Source organism: Pollachius pollachius (assembly GCF_949987615.1).
Source record: "Pollachius pollachius genome assembly, chromosome: 3".
Lineage (NCBI taxonomy): Eukaryota > Metazoa > Chordata > Actinopteri > Gadiformes > Gadidae > Pollachius > Pollachius pollachius.
The window spans coordinates 5,187,092-5,203,837 of NC_136936.1; the positions used below are offsets into that span (position 1 = coordinate 5,187,092).

Genomic DNA, 16,746 nt, shown 5'->3' on the forward strand with positions numbered 1-16,746 from the left:
CCACCACAGCGGACGAGGACGACTTGTCCGCGCACAATATATATATATACAGTGGTCGAGTTGTAAAAAAAAGCCAGGGGGGATGGTGGATTTTAACTTTTAGGGACAGATCATTTGTGCTGATGACAGCGCATATGGTGGGAGACGAACATGTGATAATAATAATAATAATAATAATAATAATAATAATAATAATAATAATTATTATTATTATTATTATTATTATTATTATTATTAATATTATATAATAATAATAATAATAATAATAATAATAATTATTATTATTATTATTATTATTATTATTATTATTATTATTATTATTATTATTATTATTATTATATATTTTATCCCCAAAAACGCAGCTAATCGGACGCACCACACGATTCGGAGGCATGCATCACATTTAAGGATTTTAAAAACGGATTCTTTTTCTATTTTTTCAAAAATGCATTCGGCAGAGAAGGGAGACTAGCGTTGCTCACGGGTTGGAATGAAAGGGAGAAAAGGGGACAGAGTTGCCTGCGGAAGCGATGTCTGAGATGCAGAGACAGCTTCGCTACCAGTGTCTGTCTCGTACGGTGTGGAATGAGAGCTCGTGTAGGCACTATTGCGGAAGTACTCAGGCGCGCCGCAAGCGTTTCTGCGTGCTTGCGCAATAGCATACTGCCCGAGAATGCAGTATCACTGTCAAATCTGTCCCTGGGAAAAGTAACGTTGCGCCGAATTGAAAAAGGAAACCGCTATAATGAAATAGCGGTAATAGGTCCACATTAATTGATAAAATAACGGGATGGGAAGGGGGGATGGCTGTTTCAGAAGGGGGATGATTTTGATAATTTTAATTCCAAAGGGGGATGCCATCCGCCCTCATCATCATATATATATATATATATATATATATATATATATATATATATATATATATATATATGTATGTATGTATGTATGTATGTATGTATGTATGTATGTATGTATGTATGTATGTATATACATACATATACATAAATACATACATAAATACATACATACATACATACATACATACATACATACATACATACATACATACATACATACATACATACATACATATATATACATATATATATATATATATATATATATATACATATATCACTTCCGTTCGACACGTGGTCACGTGGCGGTGACTTGTCACATGACCCAGTTCAATGCGCTCTGGCGAGTCGATTCTCTCCCACCACAGCGGACGAGGACGACTTGTCGTCCGCGCACAAAACATAATAATATGTCCGATATAGATGAACGCCAGAGTTTGTTGGGAAACGTAAATGGCGAATCCGAAGCCGAGGAGCCCGGTAAACGAATGTCGGCTATCAGCGACCCCACTCGCCTGCTGCACAGAATAGTTGTCCTTATTTTTATGTGCTTCCTTGGCTTCGGTGAGTTGCCAGTGGTCTATGTTGTTGTTGTTGTAGTTGTTGTTGTTGTTGTTGTTGTAGAAATGTGAAAAGGAGAACCCTGTCCCTTGTCCCACCTATGAAATGTTATTTTGTGTGGTCATTACTACTTCACAGGCAGCTACTTAGAAATGTGAAAAGGAGAACCCTGTCCCTTGTCCCACCTATGAAATGTTATTTTGTGTGGTCATTACTACTTCACAGGAAGCTACTTCTGCTATGATAACCCGGCTGCCCTCCAGACAGATGTCATCCAGGTAATAGGGGAACCCCCTTGGTAGTCTTTTCTCATCCCAATTCCAACCCCACACTATGGTGTCAACGCCCACACGTAGCCCACATTGTAAGAAGAAACATAGCCAGTATTATATGAGATGAATTGAACTTGTTTTCCTGCCCTAGGACATGAACTTGAACACATCCCAGTTCATGCAGCTTTATGCGTGGTACTCCTGGCCCAACGTAGTCCTCTGCTTTCTCGGAGGATTCCTCCTTGATAGAGTTTTTGGCATCAGGTTTGTGTTTCTATTTTGTGCACGTTTCTATTTTGTGTGTGTGTGTGACAGGTAAAAATAGTAATTAGTAATAAGTCAATATGTTTCCCAACTGTGTGTGTGAGTGTGTGTGCTTCAAGTCTCATGCAACTTGAGATGGCATAACTTGCGTTCCGATATTAAATGGAGTTATGGTTCTCATAATCTTGTCCCATCACTGTGCCCTGGCGGTTGTTGACATTGTGTTTTACGGTTTTCTTTAGGCTCGGAACCATAATTTTCTCCCTTTTCGTCTGCGTTGGACAGGTAGGTTTACTGAGGAGGTTGGTTCTTAAGGCTTTTTGTGTGCGTCATTACTTATTCCATTATATAAACGCTAGGGTACATAATGTAATTACATTGTTAACACAAATGGACAAGGTTTGAACGTCCTGTACGACCTGATACTTAATGTACGCACTTGATGTATGTTCAACGTCCTTGCACTTAAAAATAGTACTTACTATTGCCATCTTTGTTGCATACAGGGAATGGGCTAACCTAACAATTGTTAGTGCTTGGCACTTGGTTCTATGAACATCATAACTGTACCGACAGCGATATATTGTGTCTTTCTTTTAGGCACATGTAGTTATTTTAAGGCGCTTTGGATTAAAGCATCTGCTAAATGTAAATGTTAATATTTATCATGCTTTTTATTCTTTCACCTATTCGAAGGTGATCTTTGCTGCTGGGGCTCTGTTGAATCGCTTCTGGCTGATGGAGGTTGGACGGTTTGTTTTTGGGTAAGATAACTAAATTAGCACATTGATGTCATGATATAACATGCGTCTTTTGGGGCTGACATGATATTTCTGTTAAGAATGAGATGTTTGCTCTCAATGTTTGACCTTAGTTTGACCGGAATGGGCTTCTGTTCAACACATATTGTCTTTGTTTCTGATAGAGTTGGAGGTGAGTCTCTGTCCGTGGCTCAGAACACTTACGCGGTCAACTGGTTCAAAGGGAAGGAGCTGAACCTGGTGTTTGGCCTCCAGCTCAGCATGGCTCGACTGGTAAGCGCTTGACTTAACCAGGTTAAGTGCAATCAACTCACTGTGGATCTGGTGGATGAATGCTAACCACAAGCCATGTACATTGATTTGAACATTTTGAATTGGCACTAAATACAAGGTAGGGGTTAAACTGTGTCTCGTGCTGTTTACATTGCAAAGAATGAAGGTGAATGACTACGAATTATGAATTCAACACTAGATGTGTGACAATGTGACGAGAAGGTTGCTAGTTCGATCCCCAGATCCTCCTATCTGAGTGTCGATCTGGCTTTTGCCTTGCATGTCTCACTGCAACGTCGGTCTGTTAATGTGTGTACGAATGGGTTATTGTCAGGCAACGATTGTAAAGCGCTTTGAGTGGCCACTGGTTAGAAAAGCGCTACATATATGCAGTCCATTTACCATATTCATCTATGGTTGGTACTCGTATGAAGTCAGAACTCATGATGAACGCACTCATGGTGATTCATGGCGATCATTTATGGCGATCGGTCAACCATCAGTCAAACAGCACACATATCCCTAACGCGACAACTTAACCATGTTAACCTGCATTCTGTGCTCCCTTCCCCTCTACTCTGCCGCTGTGCAGGGCAGTACAGTGAACATGAACATCATGGGCTGGGTGTACAGCAGAGTGGCGGATCTCATCGGCTCCAAGGGGCCCAGCACGCTTGGAACAGCCCTCATGATAGGTACGGTCTATGTGGTAGCTTTTTAACACGTTCTTTAATAGGACTCCTCCCAACCCCTTGCTAACCAGTTAGGCTCGTCTTTGGTTTTAGTAGTTAAGGATTGTGGGAAGATGTGACTGGGAATTGTGTTACACGACAGGTTATGATTAATTCCACAAAAGAACAAAACAAATCAGGCTTAAATCATCCTTAAAACCACAAGTGGTCCACTTTAGGGCTCGAGCTGCACCTCCTCGATCCCTCCGTTTGACAGAAGCGTTGTGGTGTTCTCCGATAACCAAGCCACTGGAGAGAGCACTGACAGAGCATTCTGTTTCTCATTCTGTTGGTGGTGAATCACATGGGCCTCATTTTTCCTCCCGCCACCCTTTCGTTTTCACTTCCACATTCACATCCCTCCCTCGTGGCGTGTGATCTGGGCCGTCGCCATAACCACTGCAATACGAAAATGTATTGCAGTAAGTAAGCCCTAAAACCAGCTCCAGTGTGAGTTCTTACTGCTTGGTCTTTGAACTGTCACAAAAGAATAAAACGTATCCTTGCTGTCTTTGTTGTATTCAGGGAATGGGTTAACCTAGTAATTTTAAGTGCCTGGCACTAGAGCTGGGCGTTTAATCAATTTTTAACCGTAATTCGAATTTAAGGTTTAAGAAAATATTTTTTAATAATAATTAATTAATTAAAATCAATGTTAAAAAAAGAAAGAAATTGAACCTTTTACATATTTATTTATATATTTTTTATCAAGTGAAGTGATCTTAATCAGGGTATTTACAGTAGCACCACCACTTCCCCTTCTCTGAGGTCCTGTATTTCCTAGCAATACCATCTCCTCTTCAAATGAAGTTAAAAATCAACATTGCGGCATGCGCTGAAAAAAGTGTGTGTGCAGAGTTTGCCTTAACTCTGTGGCAGCCAAAAGCAGCAGCACAACTCATTTATTCTTAAACTGAGGCACGCAGAAGAGTAGGAGATGTGTGTTATTTATTTTGCTTTTGGTAATCATTGTTATACTCCAAGCTTAAATAAGATATATATTATTAATTTATAGAAACATAATCGACTAAAATCAATTATCTGGTTTGGTTTGAAAAAATCTGAGATTTTATTTTTAGGCCAAATGGCCCAGCCCTACCTGGCACTTGTTTCTATGAATATCCTTACTGCACCTTGATCCCTTCTCTGTGTGACTATCTCCCGTTCCAGCCTCGGTCACATGCTTCTTCTCGTTGGTATGTGCACTGGTCCTGGGCTGCCTGGACCGGAGAGCAGAGAGGATCCTGAAGAAGGACCAGGGGAAAACAGGTGTGCCAAGCCCTACCAGTTATTGCCTTTTACGTTTTTTTTTCATTTATATATTTTTTTGTTTCCATTATGCAGTCATTAGAGGAATATGTGCTAGGAGATGCTATGATATACATTTCAAGTCAAAATAAAATAAGTAAAGGGGTGAAAGAACTTAGACATTGTCCCTTTTGATAATGAATTGAAATAAATGGGCTTAGTGTGGCTTAATGGCCTTTAACTGAATCAAATAAACTTAAAATTAGGAGAACTTGAGATGGTATGCCCCTACACCCTCCTAGACCCTACACTATACATAATCAAATATTAAGTAAATTGCCTTTGAACTAGCCAAAATAACAGCTTAATGTGAGTAACGAAACCAAGCCTTAAAAGCAGATCATCATAATAAAAGTGTATAATGGAGATGGTTGGATCCTGTCTGGATGTGTGACTACAGGAGATGTGATCAAGCTAACCGACGTGAAGGACTTCCCCTTATCACTGTGGCTAATCTTCATCATCTGTGTGGGGTACTACGTGGCCATCTTCCCCTTTATCGGCCTCGGACAGTGAGTACAGTGTCGGAGCTTCCTCTTTAAGCCGCCACAATATCGCTTGGTTCAGCTCTTCATTACAATGCTTTTGGGGAACAGCAATACGTGATGTTTTTTTTATTGAACGCGAGAACCGCAGCCTAAAATGATATGCTAACAATTAACAGTCAACAATGAATCACAATGTGATTATCAATATCAGCTTCATCAGATTATTCTAATGTGAAGCAATTCTAAAAGGAGAATAGGCAATATTTCTGTAATATAATTACCGTATTTCCCGCACTATAACGCGCACCGGATTATAAGGCGCACCTTCAATGAATGACCTATTTCAGAACTTTTTTCATAAATAGGGCGCACCGGATTATAAGGCGCATAGCATAGAAGATACTGCAGTCAAACGTTTGACTGGGGATGCGTTATGCATCCACTAGATGGAGCTGTGCTAATTGTATAGCTCGTCACGCGCAACGCAACTGTGAGGACGAGTTGCTGCATTTAGCAGATATAAAACTGGAACCTTTATGACAAAAAAGTAAAACACAATTCCGCAGTTCCAAACCTTAGATTTTTTAAATATCTTGCAAACGTGAATGATACAAAGTAGAGCATCGCACCCTCGAATCTTGTAGTGTGGCCAGTCTTCCGCCCGATTTCCTGGCTCTGTGATCGTATAGTGTGACCTTCCGTGAGTATGCGCAGTAAAATGCTGTGTGCACTGACTACGATAGCCGTAATGCTGCAAGCGGTGTGACTTTATCGTAGTCGTAGTGAAACATTTTATTATTATTATTAAATTGTTTTTATTGGTTTTTCATACTGAAACATTTTGACAGAGCGCCGTTTACAACCAGTATGGATCAACCAATTAACCAATTGATCCATATATAAGGCGCTCCGGATTATAAGGCGCACTGTCGTTTTTTGAGAAAATTACCGGCTTTTAAGTGCGCCTTATAGTGCGGAAAATACGGTAAGTGAAAATGAAAATAACAATCCAGCAGCTCTCTGTTGTTGGTGTCATTTCCTCTAATTTGCCCACTGCTCCTATTTAATGTTGCTCATGGGCCTCACACCAGCCAGGGGGGCAAACAAGGACAGCAGGACACAAGCTGACGCCATTGTTTTTAGATTTATCTTAAGGAAAATCTCAGTCACCAGTGTCTGCATATTGGTGGGTATCCATCTTGTCTCATTGTTCAGCTCTCTGCTTTACCAATCAGTTCAACTCAACTATCCAAACCATTGGTTTGAAGGTATTAAATAGCCTCTAAGGTCAACTTATTTTCAGTACGTTAGGTTAAATAACATATTTCATTCCTCAAATGAAGTCAACCGAAATCGAAAGCAGCTCCTGGAAATGTAATGCACTGGTTATCCTGTCCAGTTGAATAATAAATAATTCCCTCTCCAGGCAACAGATGATGTATTGCAGGCTTCCCTGTGTTCCCTGAGTCAGATCTTAAATTGCAGGGTGTATTAAGTTATAACTGTAGAAGGAATCAGTGGAGAAAGGGACCAAACCGCACCCTGCGAACCATGGAGGCCTGTTTAGTTTCTATTGAGCTGCGTTTCATTCCCGAAAAATGCGGTCTCGACTTTCGTGGCAACCCGCTTGTTACAGCAGAAGAAGGTCAATACTTGCCAAGCAAATACACATTATGTTAGTGAGTGCCATGTATTTGAACGGGAAATCCCGGCTGCAAAGGGCGGCATGTCGTCCATTGTTTGTCCGAGCCTGATCAAACATGTCTCACTGCGGGCTGTTTGCCTCAACATGGTTGTTCTTCACGTGTCTTTTGTTGCATTACAGGGTTTTCTTTATTGAAAAGTTCAACTTCTCTCCAGCTGAAGCAAGAGCGATCAACAGGTAATAGGCGTCTGGTTACACTTGCTTCTTTACTTGATAAAGGACGCTTGGTTAATCACCAAATGTCATTTTTTCATTTTGTAATATCTGTTTGGGAAAGGTCTGTTTATCCACTGAGCTCACTTTGAGTCAGCGTTTTCTTTTTACTGCCTTTTTGGTTGATGATAAACTGCCACACTGATCCTACGAGTATCTGAGTGATGGACAAATTCACGATGGCAGTCTATGTACGACCTTTATTCACTTTCACGTTGACATAAAGGTAGCATTGACTTTTCCTGCATAACAACAAAGGAGTTTGTTGAGTCAACCAAACACGGATAATAGAGTATTGCGGCGGTGTTAGAATCCCGATAACGTATCTCATCTGTTGCCCTCCCTGCGTGTTTGGGATCCCCTCTCCCCCAGTGTGGTGTACATCATCTCAGCCCCCGCGTCTCCCATCCTGGGCTTTCTGGTGGACAAGACGGGCCGGAACGTGATCTGGGTCATGTGTGCCGTGGTCACCACGCTCGCCGCTCACATGATGCTGGCCTTCACCTTGTGGAACCCCTGGATCGCCATGGTAACTTCAAACATGGCGACACTGGCGGTGCATTCATTGTCAACCTTGTTTTTGCTGTGTTATTTGGGATTTGTTGGTCCTGCGCAGCCTTTTCATGTGGAGTGCTTGTGTCTTGTCTTTCTGCAGTCTCTGTTGGGCGTGTCCTACTCCCTGCTGGCCTGTGCTCTGTGGCCCATGGTGGCCTTCGTGGTGCCTGATCATCAACTGGGAACTGCCTACGGCTTGTACGTTAACACTACGCCCTAATACATGTAGTGGGAACCGAGGGTTACCCTCACTTTTACTCGTTTCACTTGTCTTTGTCTTTGTTGTATACAGGAAATGGGTTACCCTAACATTTGTAACTGCTTTGCACTTGTCCAATGAACAACCTTACTTTACCGACAGCAATATATTGTTCTCTATTTCTTCTGATGAATGTAGTTGTTGTAAGTCGCTTTGGATAAAAGCATCTGCTAAATGCCCTAAATGTAAAATGTTAAATGTTTTGTTCTGCAACCCAACATTTTCATCTGCTTCCACACCTGCCCGTAATATCAATCCCAGTGGAAGTGTGCCCAATGTACCACAAAAAGGGATTATTAGTAGATTGTGGCAATAACCGTTTTACCTTTTTTATTTGGTTATCCAAAAATGTGTCTTAATGTATTACAAGTCTGCGACCCCCATAATGCGTATCAGGCGAACCCATACAACCCCGTCTTAAACGGGTTCGATGTTGACCACCCTTCCCCTCCCCTGTCTCAGCATGCAGTCAATCCAGAACCTGGGCCTGGCTCTGATTTCCATGGCAGCCGGGGCCATCCTAGACAACAGAGGATACCTATTCCTGGAGGTCTTCTTCTGCGCCTGCATCTGCAGTCAGTAATCCTGGGTCCTCTGAGTGCCTCTGTTGATGGAGCTCTCCCTTCGTCCTTTGAGATCGCTTTGGTTGGCCCCCTGGCTCATGTGGCTTACCCTCCCTGTCTCCTTCTCTTTCTCCTCGCCTGCAGTCTCCCTGATTGCTGTGGTTGTGCTGTACTTGGTGGACTTTCTTCAAGGTAAGGAGGAGCAGTGGCCGGTACATTCGGCTTAGATTTTAGGTGGCTTTAATTAATGTTGGACTTTCCTGTTCTTACCGGCACAGAGTGCACAGGACAGAATATTTACCCTCTGAATTTGCCTTTCATTTCTACTACTATTCTTCTACTTTTTTTAAACATATATATTTGTACATATTGTTACTTTAAATGTTTTTTTTACCCATTATTATTTTTTTTTTACTACTCTGCATTTTCAACCCGGCTGCTGTGACCTCTAAAAGTACCGTTTGAGAGGCACAGTGTTCTCTTATGCTTGGCCAGGTTTCAACACTAAAGGTTTTTCCTTGTACCCCTCTCCTCTCTCCCTCACCTCTCCCAGCCGGGGAGATGAACCTGTCAGCCGCCGCCAGAGCCAAGCTCTACGAAGAAACCAGGCTCCAGGAGGAAGCCCCTTCAGACTCGGAGTGAGTCGATCTATGTCTGGTGTGTCTGTCTCTGTTTTTCTGTCTCTCTCTATCTGTGTGTCTGTGTTTTTCTGTCTGTCTGTCTGTCTGTCTGTCTGTCTGTCTGTCTGTCTGTCTGTCCGTCTGTCCGTCTGTCTGTCTGTCTGCCTGTCTGTCTCTCCCTCCTTCCCTTATTTCCCTCCCCCTGTCTGCCAACACACTGGACAGCTAGATGGGTCTCCAAAAGGTGGTTCCAAATCCCGATCAATGATTGGACATTAGGGTTAGCATCTTTGGCCCAGCTGTGTTCCGTTTCACAAAAACATTGATCCAAAGTGCTAGCCTCACGCTAACACTCCCCCGTCGCTTAACAACTGCTCACCTCCCACCTGTGCTATTAACTACCATCACAGTGGCATGTGTTTGAAAAGCCCTGTTTTCATGTACTGCTGTGCCTCCCACCTCCCACCTGTGCTATTAACTACCATCACAGTGGCATGTGTTTGAAAAGCCCTGTTTTCATGTACTGGCCGTGCATCTGTCCAGCCCTCCCACACAGTGAGTGGCCTCTCCAACTTTAGGTTGAAAACACGGCGCCCTGGGAAGGCTCCTCTACACTGGGCCATATGCTATTTTCAAACTAATGTTTACATCAATCAGACCCAGTTAATTGTCAAAAAAAAGCCTGCATAGTAGGTGTACTATGCAGGCTAAGGATCTCATCAGAGCTTCTGTAGCGGTTATGATGCATACTAATTTCACATCTTTGTTCCATAATTGCTATCTTCCAGATGATGAAGATGAGAGGGGAAGCACATAGACACACAAATGGTCATGGGCTTCGGAGCCAGCTCTCTGCACTGCCCCCTCCCCTTAGCCCCAGAGCTGTCAATCAACTGCGAGGAGGGAAGGATTGACTCCGCCCCCGTGCTGTGGTTTGTGGCTCCTCCCACCAGAACTCTGGCTGTCGGGCCCATGGGGATGAAGGACACGGTGATGTGGGGGTGGTGATTTTAATCACAGCAAATCTTACTCTGAAAACACACTGACACATCCCTGCCCAGACTCCACTCTCCTGGTGTGGGATAGCACTGGAGCCTACCCACCCCTCTGTGTGTGTGTGTGTGTGTGTGTGTGTGTGTGTGTATGTGTATGTGTGTGTGTGTGTGTGTGTGCGCCCGCACATTTGGTTGGTTAGTTTCTTTTTAATTCTATGATAAGTGAATACTATTCCACACATCTTCATGCAGACTAGGTCACTGAATGTGTCTCTGATGGAACAGGGGCTAATTATCCCAGTACTTTTAATTAATATGTTGTTTTGATTGTATTTCAATCGGGTTTCCTGTGGTGGGTTTTAATTTATTCATATCAATTCTGCCAAAATAGACTTTTTAACTCAGTAAGTTGACATATCGTATGTCAGCAGTAACAATAACTGCAGACAAAAATCCCAGTGCCTTTTATGATGAACTACTTTATGTTCAGTGTTAATAATATGCCTCATTGACCTTTATAGCCAGTATTCTTGAAAATAACATTTATTGCTTTAATTTCTTCTCTTTCTGCCCTCTCGCTAGCCTTGGAGGTTCATAAAAGTTAATTTCCTGTCACCTCATCAAATCGAATACATTACTTGAATGATCCAGAGGATCAGAATGAGACCGTAGCACTTGTCAGTGTAATGGCCTCAAGTTGGTACTCTTAACATTTTGTTGCAATATAAGTAGTGGTGAGGGATGTTTTAAGTTGCTCTGAAGCTTGTTAAGCTTGTTCTTTACAAACCATATGATTGAGTCTTGTTTACGTTTTCAGTGTGATATATAATGGCACGAATTGGGATCTAATTGTTTGCAGGGTAATTTGAAGATATTGGGTGTTAAACCACTTTTGAAAGTAACACACCTGAATCAGTCGGTACATTACCATAAGGGTATTAATAAGCATGAGTTGGGTAACGATAACCAATATTGTAAAGCATAGGGGTTAGGGGAAGGGTTAACCCTAACCCTATTAAAAAAAGTATAAATGAATCCATTTCTTTACTTGAACACGGTTAGTAAACATGAACAACCTTAGTAAATGATTACTAGACACATGGGTTAACTGTTCATTTAGCATTAGTTAATGCTTATTACTGCATTAACTCATTTTAATTAATGGAAAATGAATGAAGCGGTACCAGTTACGGTCAGTCCTTATGGTGAGCGAATGCATTTGATCTTTTTTGTTCAGGTAAACCTGCACGGATTTGTTAAAAACCGTAAAAAACACGTAGGCCTCTCAACTGTTTGATATATAGTGGCTGAGGTCAATTTCTGTTTCCTATGTTTTTATTATTGTTGTCAACCTTCAACAGTTGTCAGTTTCCAAGAAATGATAATGGTCCTCCATACAATTGTTGAATTTTATAAAATTTCCAAAAAAATAAATGAAATGAAACACATTTGTGTGAAACGATACAACAATGTGTATTTTCTCTATTCCCGTTTCATATCCATATGAGACAAAACATGGGTCCCTCGGCATTTCTTTCACTGAGAGATTATAACAACAAATGATACAATATAGGCTATATATACGATCCATTCCAGGACGATGCTGCCAAATGGGGACGGCCTTAGTGGGACTCCAACCGGGGTCAGCGTTTGGCCTGCACAACTGCTGTCTGTCCAACCCAGTCTCATGGAAATACATGACACTGTCACGTCACGTCATTTAATCCATTCATTTGTGATCTGGGACACGTAATTTCAAAAGCAAATTTGTGCCAAAAGCACAAATTTCAAACTCATTCTATAAAGAAGAGATGAAGCAGCTACCTTTTTTTCCGTCGCGGTTTGCCTACAGAGCAGCGCACCTGCGTTAAATATATCCGTGAATTGTCACAATTTCTCAGAATCAAAGGTGAAAGTAGAAACGGGTGGCCAAAAGCTGTCATAGTGTTAGATATTTGAAAAAATTGAAATTACGTGTCCCAGATCACGAATGAATAGATTAAATGACGTGACAGTGTCACGTATTTCCGTGACACTGGGTTGGCCTGTCAGGCTCGGAGCCCAGGTAAAACCGAACCATTAGGGAAGAAAATACCTGCTTCAATGAAAGCAGCGATGACAAAACACAGAACAACGGGCCGGAAGCTCATTAATTCCACGGGCGTTTTGTCAATGTGTTTTTATTTATCGGAGCGTCGTGTTGTCTGGGAACCCTTGGCTCCGGGGGCGCACTATACTTCATCGAGTGCTGCTATATTGTGTTTTAATGAGCTGTTGATAACTCATTTTCTTCGCCCGCCTCCTGCTGCTCAGTTCCCAGACCACTGCTTTCCCCATCTGTCATCGCTGGGCCACAGGAGCCTGTTAAAATGATATCCTCCTCCTCTTCCTCCTCATATGAGGGCTGTAGCTTATTAATTTGTCTGCATGCATACACATTGCTCACGAAAACAAAACACATTTGTACTGCAGCGCTTGTTTGCTTGTAGGCTACGTGATGTTTTTTGTTCAGTCATTTTTTAAGTTCAACTGTTATTACTTTTAACGATCGTTTTCATAGGCAATTTGACATTAAGGCCTGTGGGCTCTATAGCGCTGAAGAGACTATGTGGCAACCTTTGATGCGCTGTTGGCCTATTCACTATGACGGCTGTCGTTACTTTATAAAACCGACAGAGGGCGCCAAATATCGAATCATTGCCGAGATTGGTGTGCCACTAGGCCCACAACACCTGGTTTAAGGTTGGACGACTACTACTTCGGCCTTGTCCATGCCGGCCTCATTATGTATGCAGACAATACCACACACTCCCAAATATGCGCAAGGTCTTGATAATTGAATGAATGCACATTATTTGGGGTGTATATCGGATAACAAATGACGCATTTATGTGGCAGTGGCACGCCGGAGACGGACATGCCTCAGGCCGGGCATGACAGTTTGGGCCCGGCGTCTACGACCACTACACACACGGCGGCCGGAAGCACCCTCGTGTTCCTCGGACACAGCCACGTTCGGAGCTTCCTGCGGTACTTGCCCGAGCCCAGGAAGAAGAGGAGAGGATTGGCGCAGCAGTTCAGGCTGATGATCGGCTGCCAGATCTTCAAGGCGATCGCGACCACGTTGAGCTCGTGACAGTCTTCGACCATGTACACCCGCACAAACAGGTACACCGTCCGCACCACGTGGTAGGGCACGAAGCAGAGCACGAAGAAGATGGACACCACCACGAGAGTGCGTAACGACTTGTTGCGCGTGTTCGCAGCTCCGAGCGGAGTGCTGGCCCTGCTCGGGCGGCAGAGCGTCCTGATCATGGAGCAGTAGCAGCACACGGTCAACAGGAACGGCAGGAAGAACCCAACCACGCACAGGAAGATCCCATAGGGGAAGTAGAGGTTGAATTGCCTCGGATCGGTCATTTCAAAGCACACCGTCTGGTTGTCTGCCAGCCCCGTGTGGCTGTAAGCCAAGGTCGGCAGCACCTCGGCCGTCACCACCACCCACACGGAGCCCGACGTCCACACGGCCGCGCGTTTGGTCCTGAGGCGCAGCGCGGAGACGGGGAAGCGTACCCCGAGGAACCGGTACACGCTGACGCAGGCCAGGAGCGTCATGCTGCAGTGCAGGTTCACGGTGAAGAGGAAGCGCACGCTTTTGCACACGATGTCCCCCAAGTACCACACGTTTCCCATGGCGTAGCTGACGATGAGTACCGGCAGGGTCAGCACATAGAGTAGGTCCGCCACGGCCAGGTTGGCCACGTAGACCACCGTCCCGCTGCCGTTGCGGTGCTGCTGGGGTTGCCGCGAGCACACGTCCCACAGCAGCACCACGTTGAGGCCCAGGCCCATCACGAAGGCCACGCTGTAGCACACCGGCAGAAGGAACCGTTTGTAGTAGTCCGACAACGGGCACAGGTGGAAATCGTCCATTCTTATGATTCTAACGATGGAGTATGACTGATTCCAAGGGTTTCGAGTGTTTTAAGTCCTTAAGCTGAAGTCCATAGACAATTAATTTAAAAAAAAAAAAGGTGACACACGCACAGCTGAACGATTGACTGGACTCTCGTGTAACCTACCTATTACTGTCTGCCTGGCACCCTGCGCCCGTTCACACCACACAAAGCCCTTCTGTTTGTTTAGGTCATGCGTAATGGCTCTATTCCGGCCCTCCTCCTCCACGGTAGCGCGCAGACCTTTACCACGATATCTGCTGTGGGTGAACAGATTGAGTCAACGCAATGAATCACTGACGTGTCTTATAAACATCATGGGGCGCTGTGAATCGGATGCATGTCATTCACCTCACGGATTGAGTTGGTGTGTGTGTGTGTGTGTGTGTGTGTGTGTGTGTGTGTGTGTGTGTGTGTGTGTGTGTGTGTGTGTGTGTGCGCGCGCGTGGAAGGGGGGGCGAGGGGGGTATCATATGTGTGCGTGTGTGTTTATATAAAAATGAGCAACAATCTGTGTTTTAAAGTTGATCACTGAAGTTAAATGACAGCCGGCTTGCAGCATGCTCCCGACAAAAAAACGGAAAAAAAAAAACTGGAATACATCTCGGGATCTGATTGGCTGCAAGGCATTTTTCCCAAGTCTGGACTATACTCGTGCTGCTGTGAAAGTGATCACTTCACACCAGACAGCGGAGACTGCCCGCGATGTTGAAGAACGCCACCCATAGGTGAGTCCTGAGCCCCTATACAATCCGCTATACCAAATCGACGAATGACTTTCATAAAAATCAAAGCAAACGATCAGATTGCATCGCAGACAGCCAGGCTCTCGGCTTCTCTGCTTCTGAAGGCGCTTCAACAGCAGCTAAGAATATCATTCCTAATCACGGCTCTATCGGCGTCTAGTGATAGCAACCGCCTGATGCGCATGCATGCAAACGGCGGATTTTAATCGCGTATTTGCAGGTTTTTGTTCTGCAAGTTCCTAACTTTAAAACAAATCACATCCCTCTAGAAACATGCAGCAGGGAGAGGACTCGAGGCTGCGAGGCGGGAACCTGCCGTCCGCCCGCGAAAGGAAACACCTCGCTCTGTGCATCAATACCCAGGTAGGAAACTGCTGCACACATGTACTTATTTCGCCTCATGCACGAAGCCTTTATGCATCACCTCGCATGGATAGTTGATTATAAGGCTGAACGCAAGCGAAAAGTGCTGTTGCCTCCCGCTGCACCCCGACCAGTAGCAATTGGGAGCGTGACGCTGTGTCCACCGGCTGCACTGGAGCGGTGATGTAATTCACTTTCCAGGTTCCGTCATCCCAACCGGAAAGTTTTGGGCTTAAGGATGAATATTGAAGAGTTTTTTGCAGCTATGGATAGGCACTTGGACCATATTCAAGTCATATGAATCGAGCAAACAGTCCATATGAATTCAACATTCATTTAAACCGACATGTGTGGCAGATGTTTTAGAATATATAGTCAACACCATGGAGAGCGAATCTTTGAAAACGCATGTATGTTTCTGCCTCTGACGGCTTCATATATTTTCTACACAGATGTGTCGTATATTTTATAAACCTTTTTTAGGGAATTGCCCTCTCCGTCTTTAAACCCTACCGGTATTATAATTTGAGGAATGTAATTCAATTTGAGAACCCGCCGTGTGCGGGTCTCACCTGGCATTTTTCCACAGCAGAAAAGCTCTGATTAAAACAACCCAACCACCACTACTTGTACATGTGGCTCTGGAAACTCCTGGTTACAGCTGACCTCTTGTATGTCATCGGGGTTGCATGACTATATGAGAAAACAGAAAATAATCAACCCGTAATATATTTGATCTACCAGGAAATTCGGCCGTTGAGATAAACTAATGAAAGAAAAACGTTTTGCGCGTGTTTTTGCTAATGCCATGTGTAACCATTAATGCACACCTGTGCCATTGATAAACGAATTCATGAGTGTATGTGCGCAAAGAAATTTGTACAAATGTGCGCCCAGCCATTCGTGCAACAGTCCACCTGGTTGTTTTGAACTTGTGAATATTTAATGGCAGTGATGTAGTGTGGCGCATTATCGCTGGTCGGGGGTATTGAGAGTATGAGTGTTGAAAGCACTTCCATCACAGCGTGCCACTTACCCCGCGATATATTAAAGGGGGAATAGCTCTCTCTCTCTTTCTTTCTCTCTTTCTTTCTTTCTTTCTTTCTTTCTTTCTTTCTTTCTTTCTTTCTTTCTTTCTTTCTTTCTTTCTTTCTTTCTCTCTTTCTTACTTTCTTTCTTTCTTTAGAATTATTATTTTCTTATATTCCTATTATAAATAAATAATGTTTTAAAGCAATTTGAAACAATTTGGTGAC

At 43.6% G+C, this 16,746-nt stretch overlaps 2 protein-coding genes across 2 annotated transcripts; one reads left to right on the forward strand and one right to left on the reverse strand.

Moving 5' to 3' along the window:
* Positions 1-1,198: 1,198 nt before the first annotated feature.
* Positions 1,199-11,843, forward strand: mfsd1 (major facilitator superfamily domain containing 1). The gene is made up of 16 exons (XM_079733533.1): positions 1,199-1,421; positions 1,644-1,696; positions 1,842-1,954; positions 2,197-2,239; positions 2,651-2,718; positions 2,880-2,988; positions 3,581-3,683; positions 4,890-4,988; positions 5,428-5,539; positions 7,341-7,397; positions 7,806-7,962; positions 8,089-8,186; positions 8,710-8,822; positions 8,955-9,002; positions 9,364-9,448; positions 10,219-11,843. The coding sequence occupies exons 1-16, from the start codon at positions 1,268-1,270 to the stop codon at positions 10,220-10,222; spliced, it is 1,416 nt and encodes a 471-aa protein (XP_079589659.1). The 5' UTR covers positions 1,199-1,267; the 3' UTR covers positions 10,223-11,843.
* Positions 11,844-13,347: 1,504 nt separating this feature from the next.
* Positions 13,348-14,358, reverse strand: LOC307072510 (P2Y purinoceptor 6-like; the record flags this gene model as incomplete). The annotated part of the gene is made up of 1 exon (XM_079731822.1): positions 13,348-14,358. One exon carries the CDS (start codon positions 14,356-14,358, stop codon positions 13,348-13,350), a length of 1,011 nt encoding a protein of 336 aa, XP_079587948.1.
* Between the last annotated feature and the right edge of the window lie 2,388 nt (positions 14,359-16,746).

What these genes read in the sequence shown, in the direction of transcription:
- mfsd1 (XM_079733533.1), top strand. Translation starts at nt 1,268, where the DNA reads ATGTCCGATATAGATGAACGCCAGAGTTTGTTGGGAAACGTAAATGGC. An exon ending in GAAGCAAGAGCGATCAACAG is followed by an intron (nt 7,398 to 7,805) that starts GTAATAGGCGTC and finishes CCTCTCCCCCAG; the next exon opens with TGTGGTGTACATCATCTCAG. An exon ending in CTTGGTGGACTTTCTTCAAG is followed by an intron (nt 9,003 to 9,363) that starts GTAAGGAGGAGC and finishes CACCTCTCCCAG; the next exon opens with CCGGGGAGATGAACCTGTCA.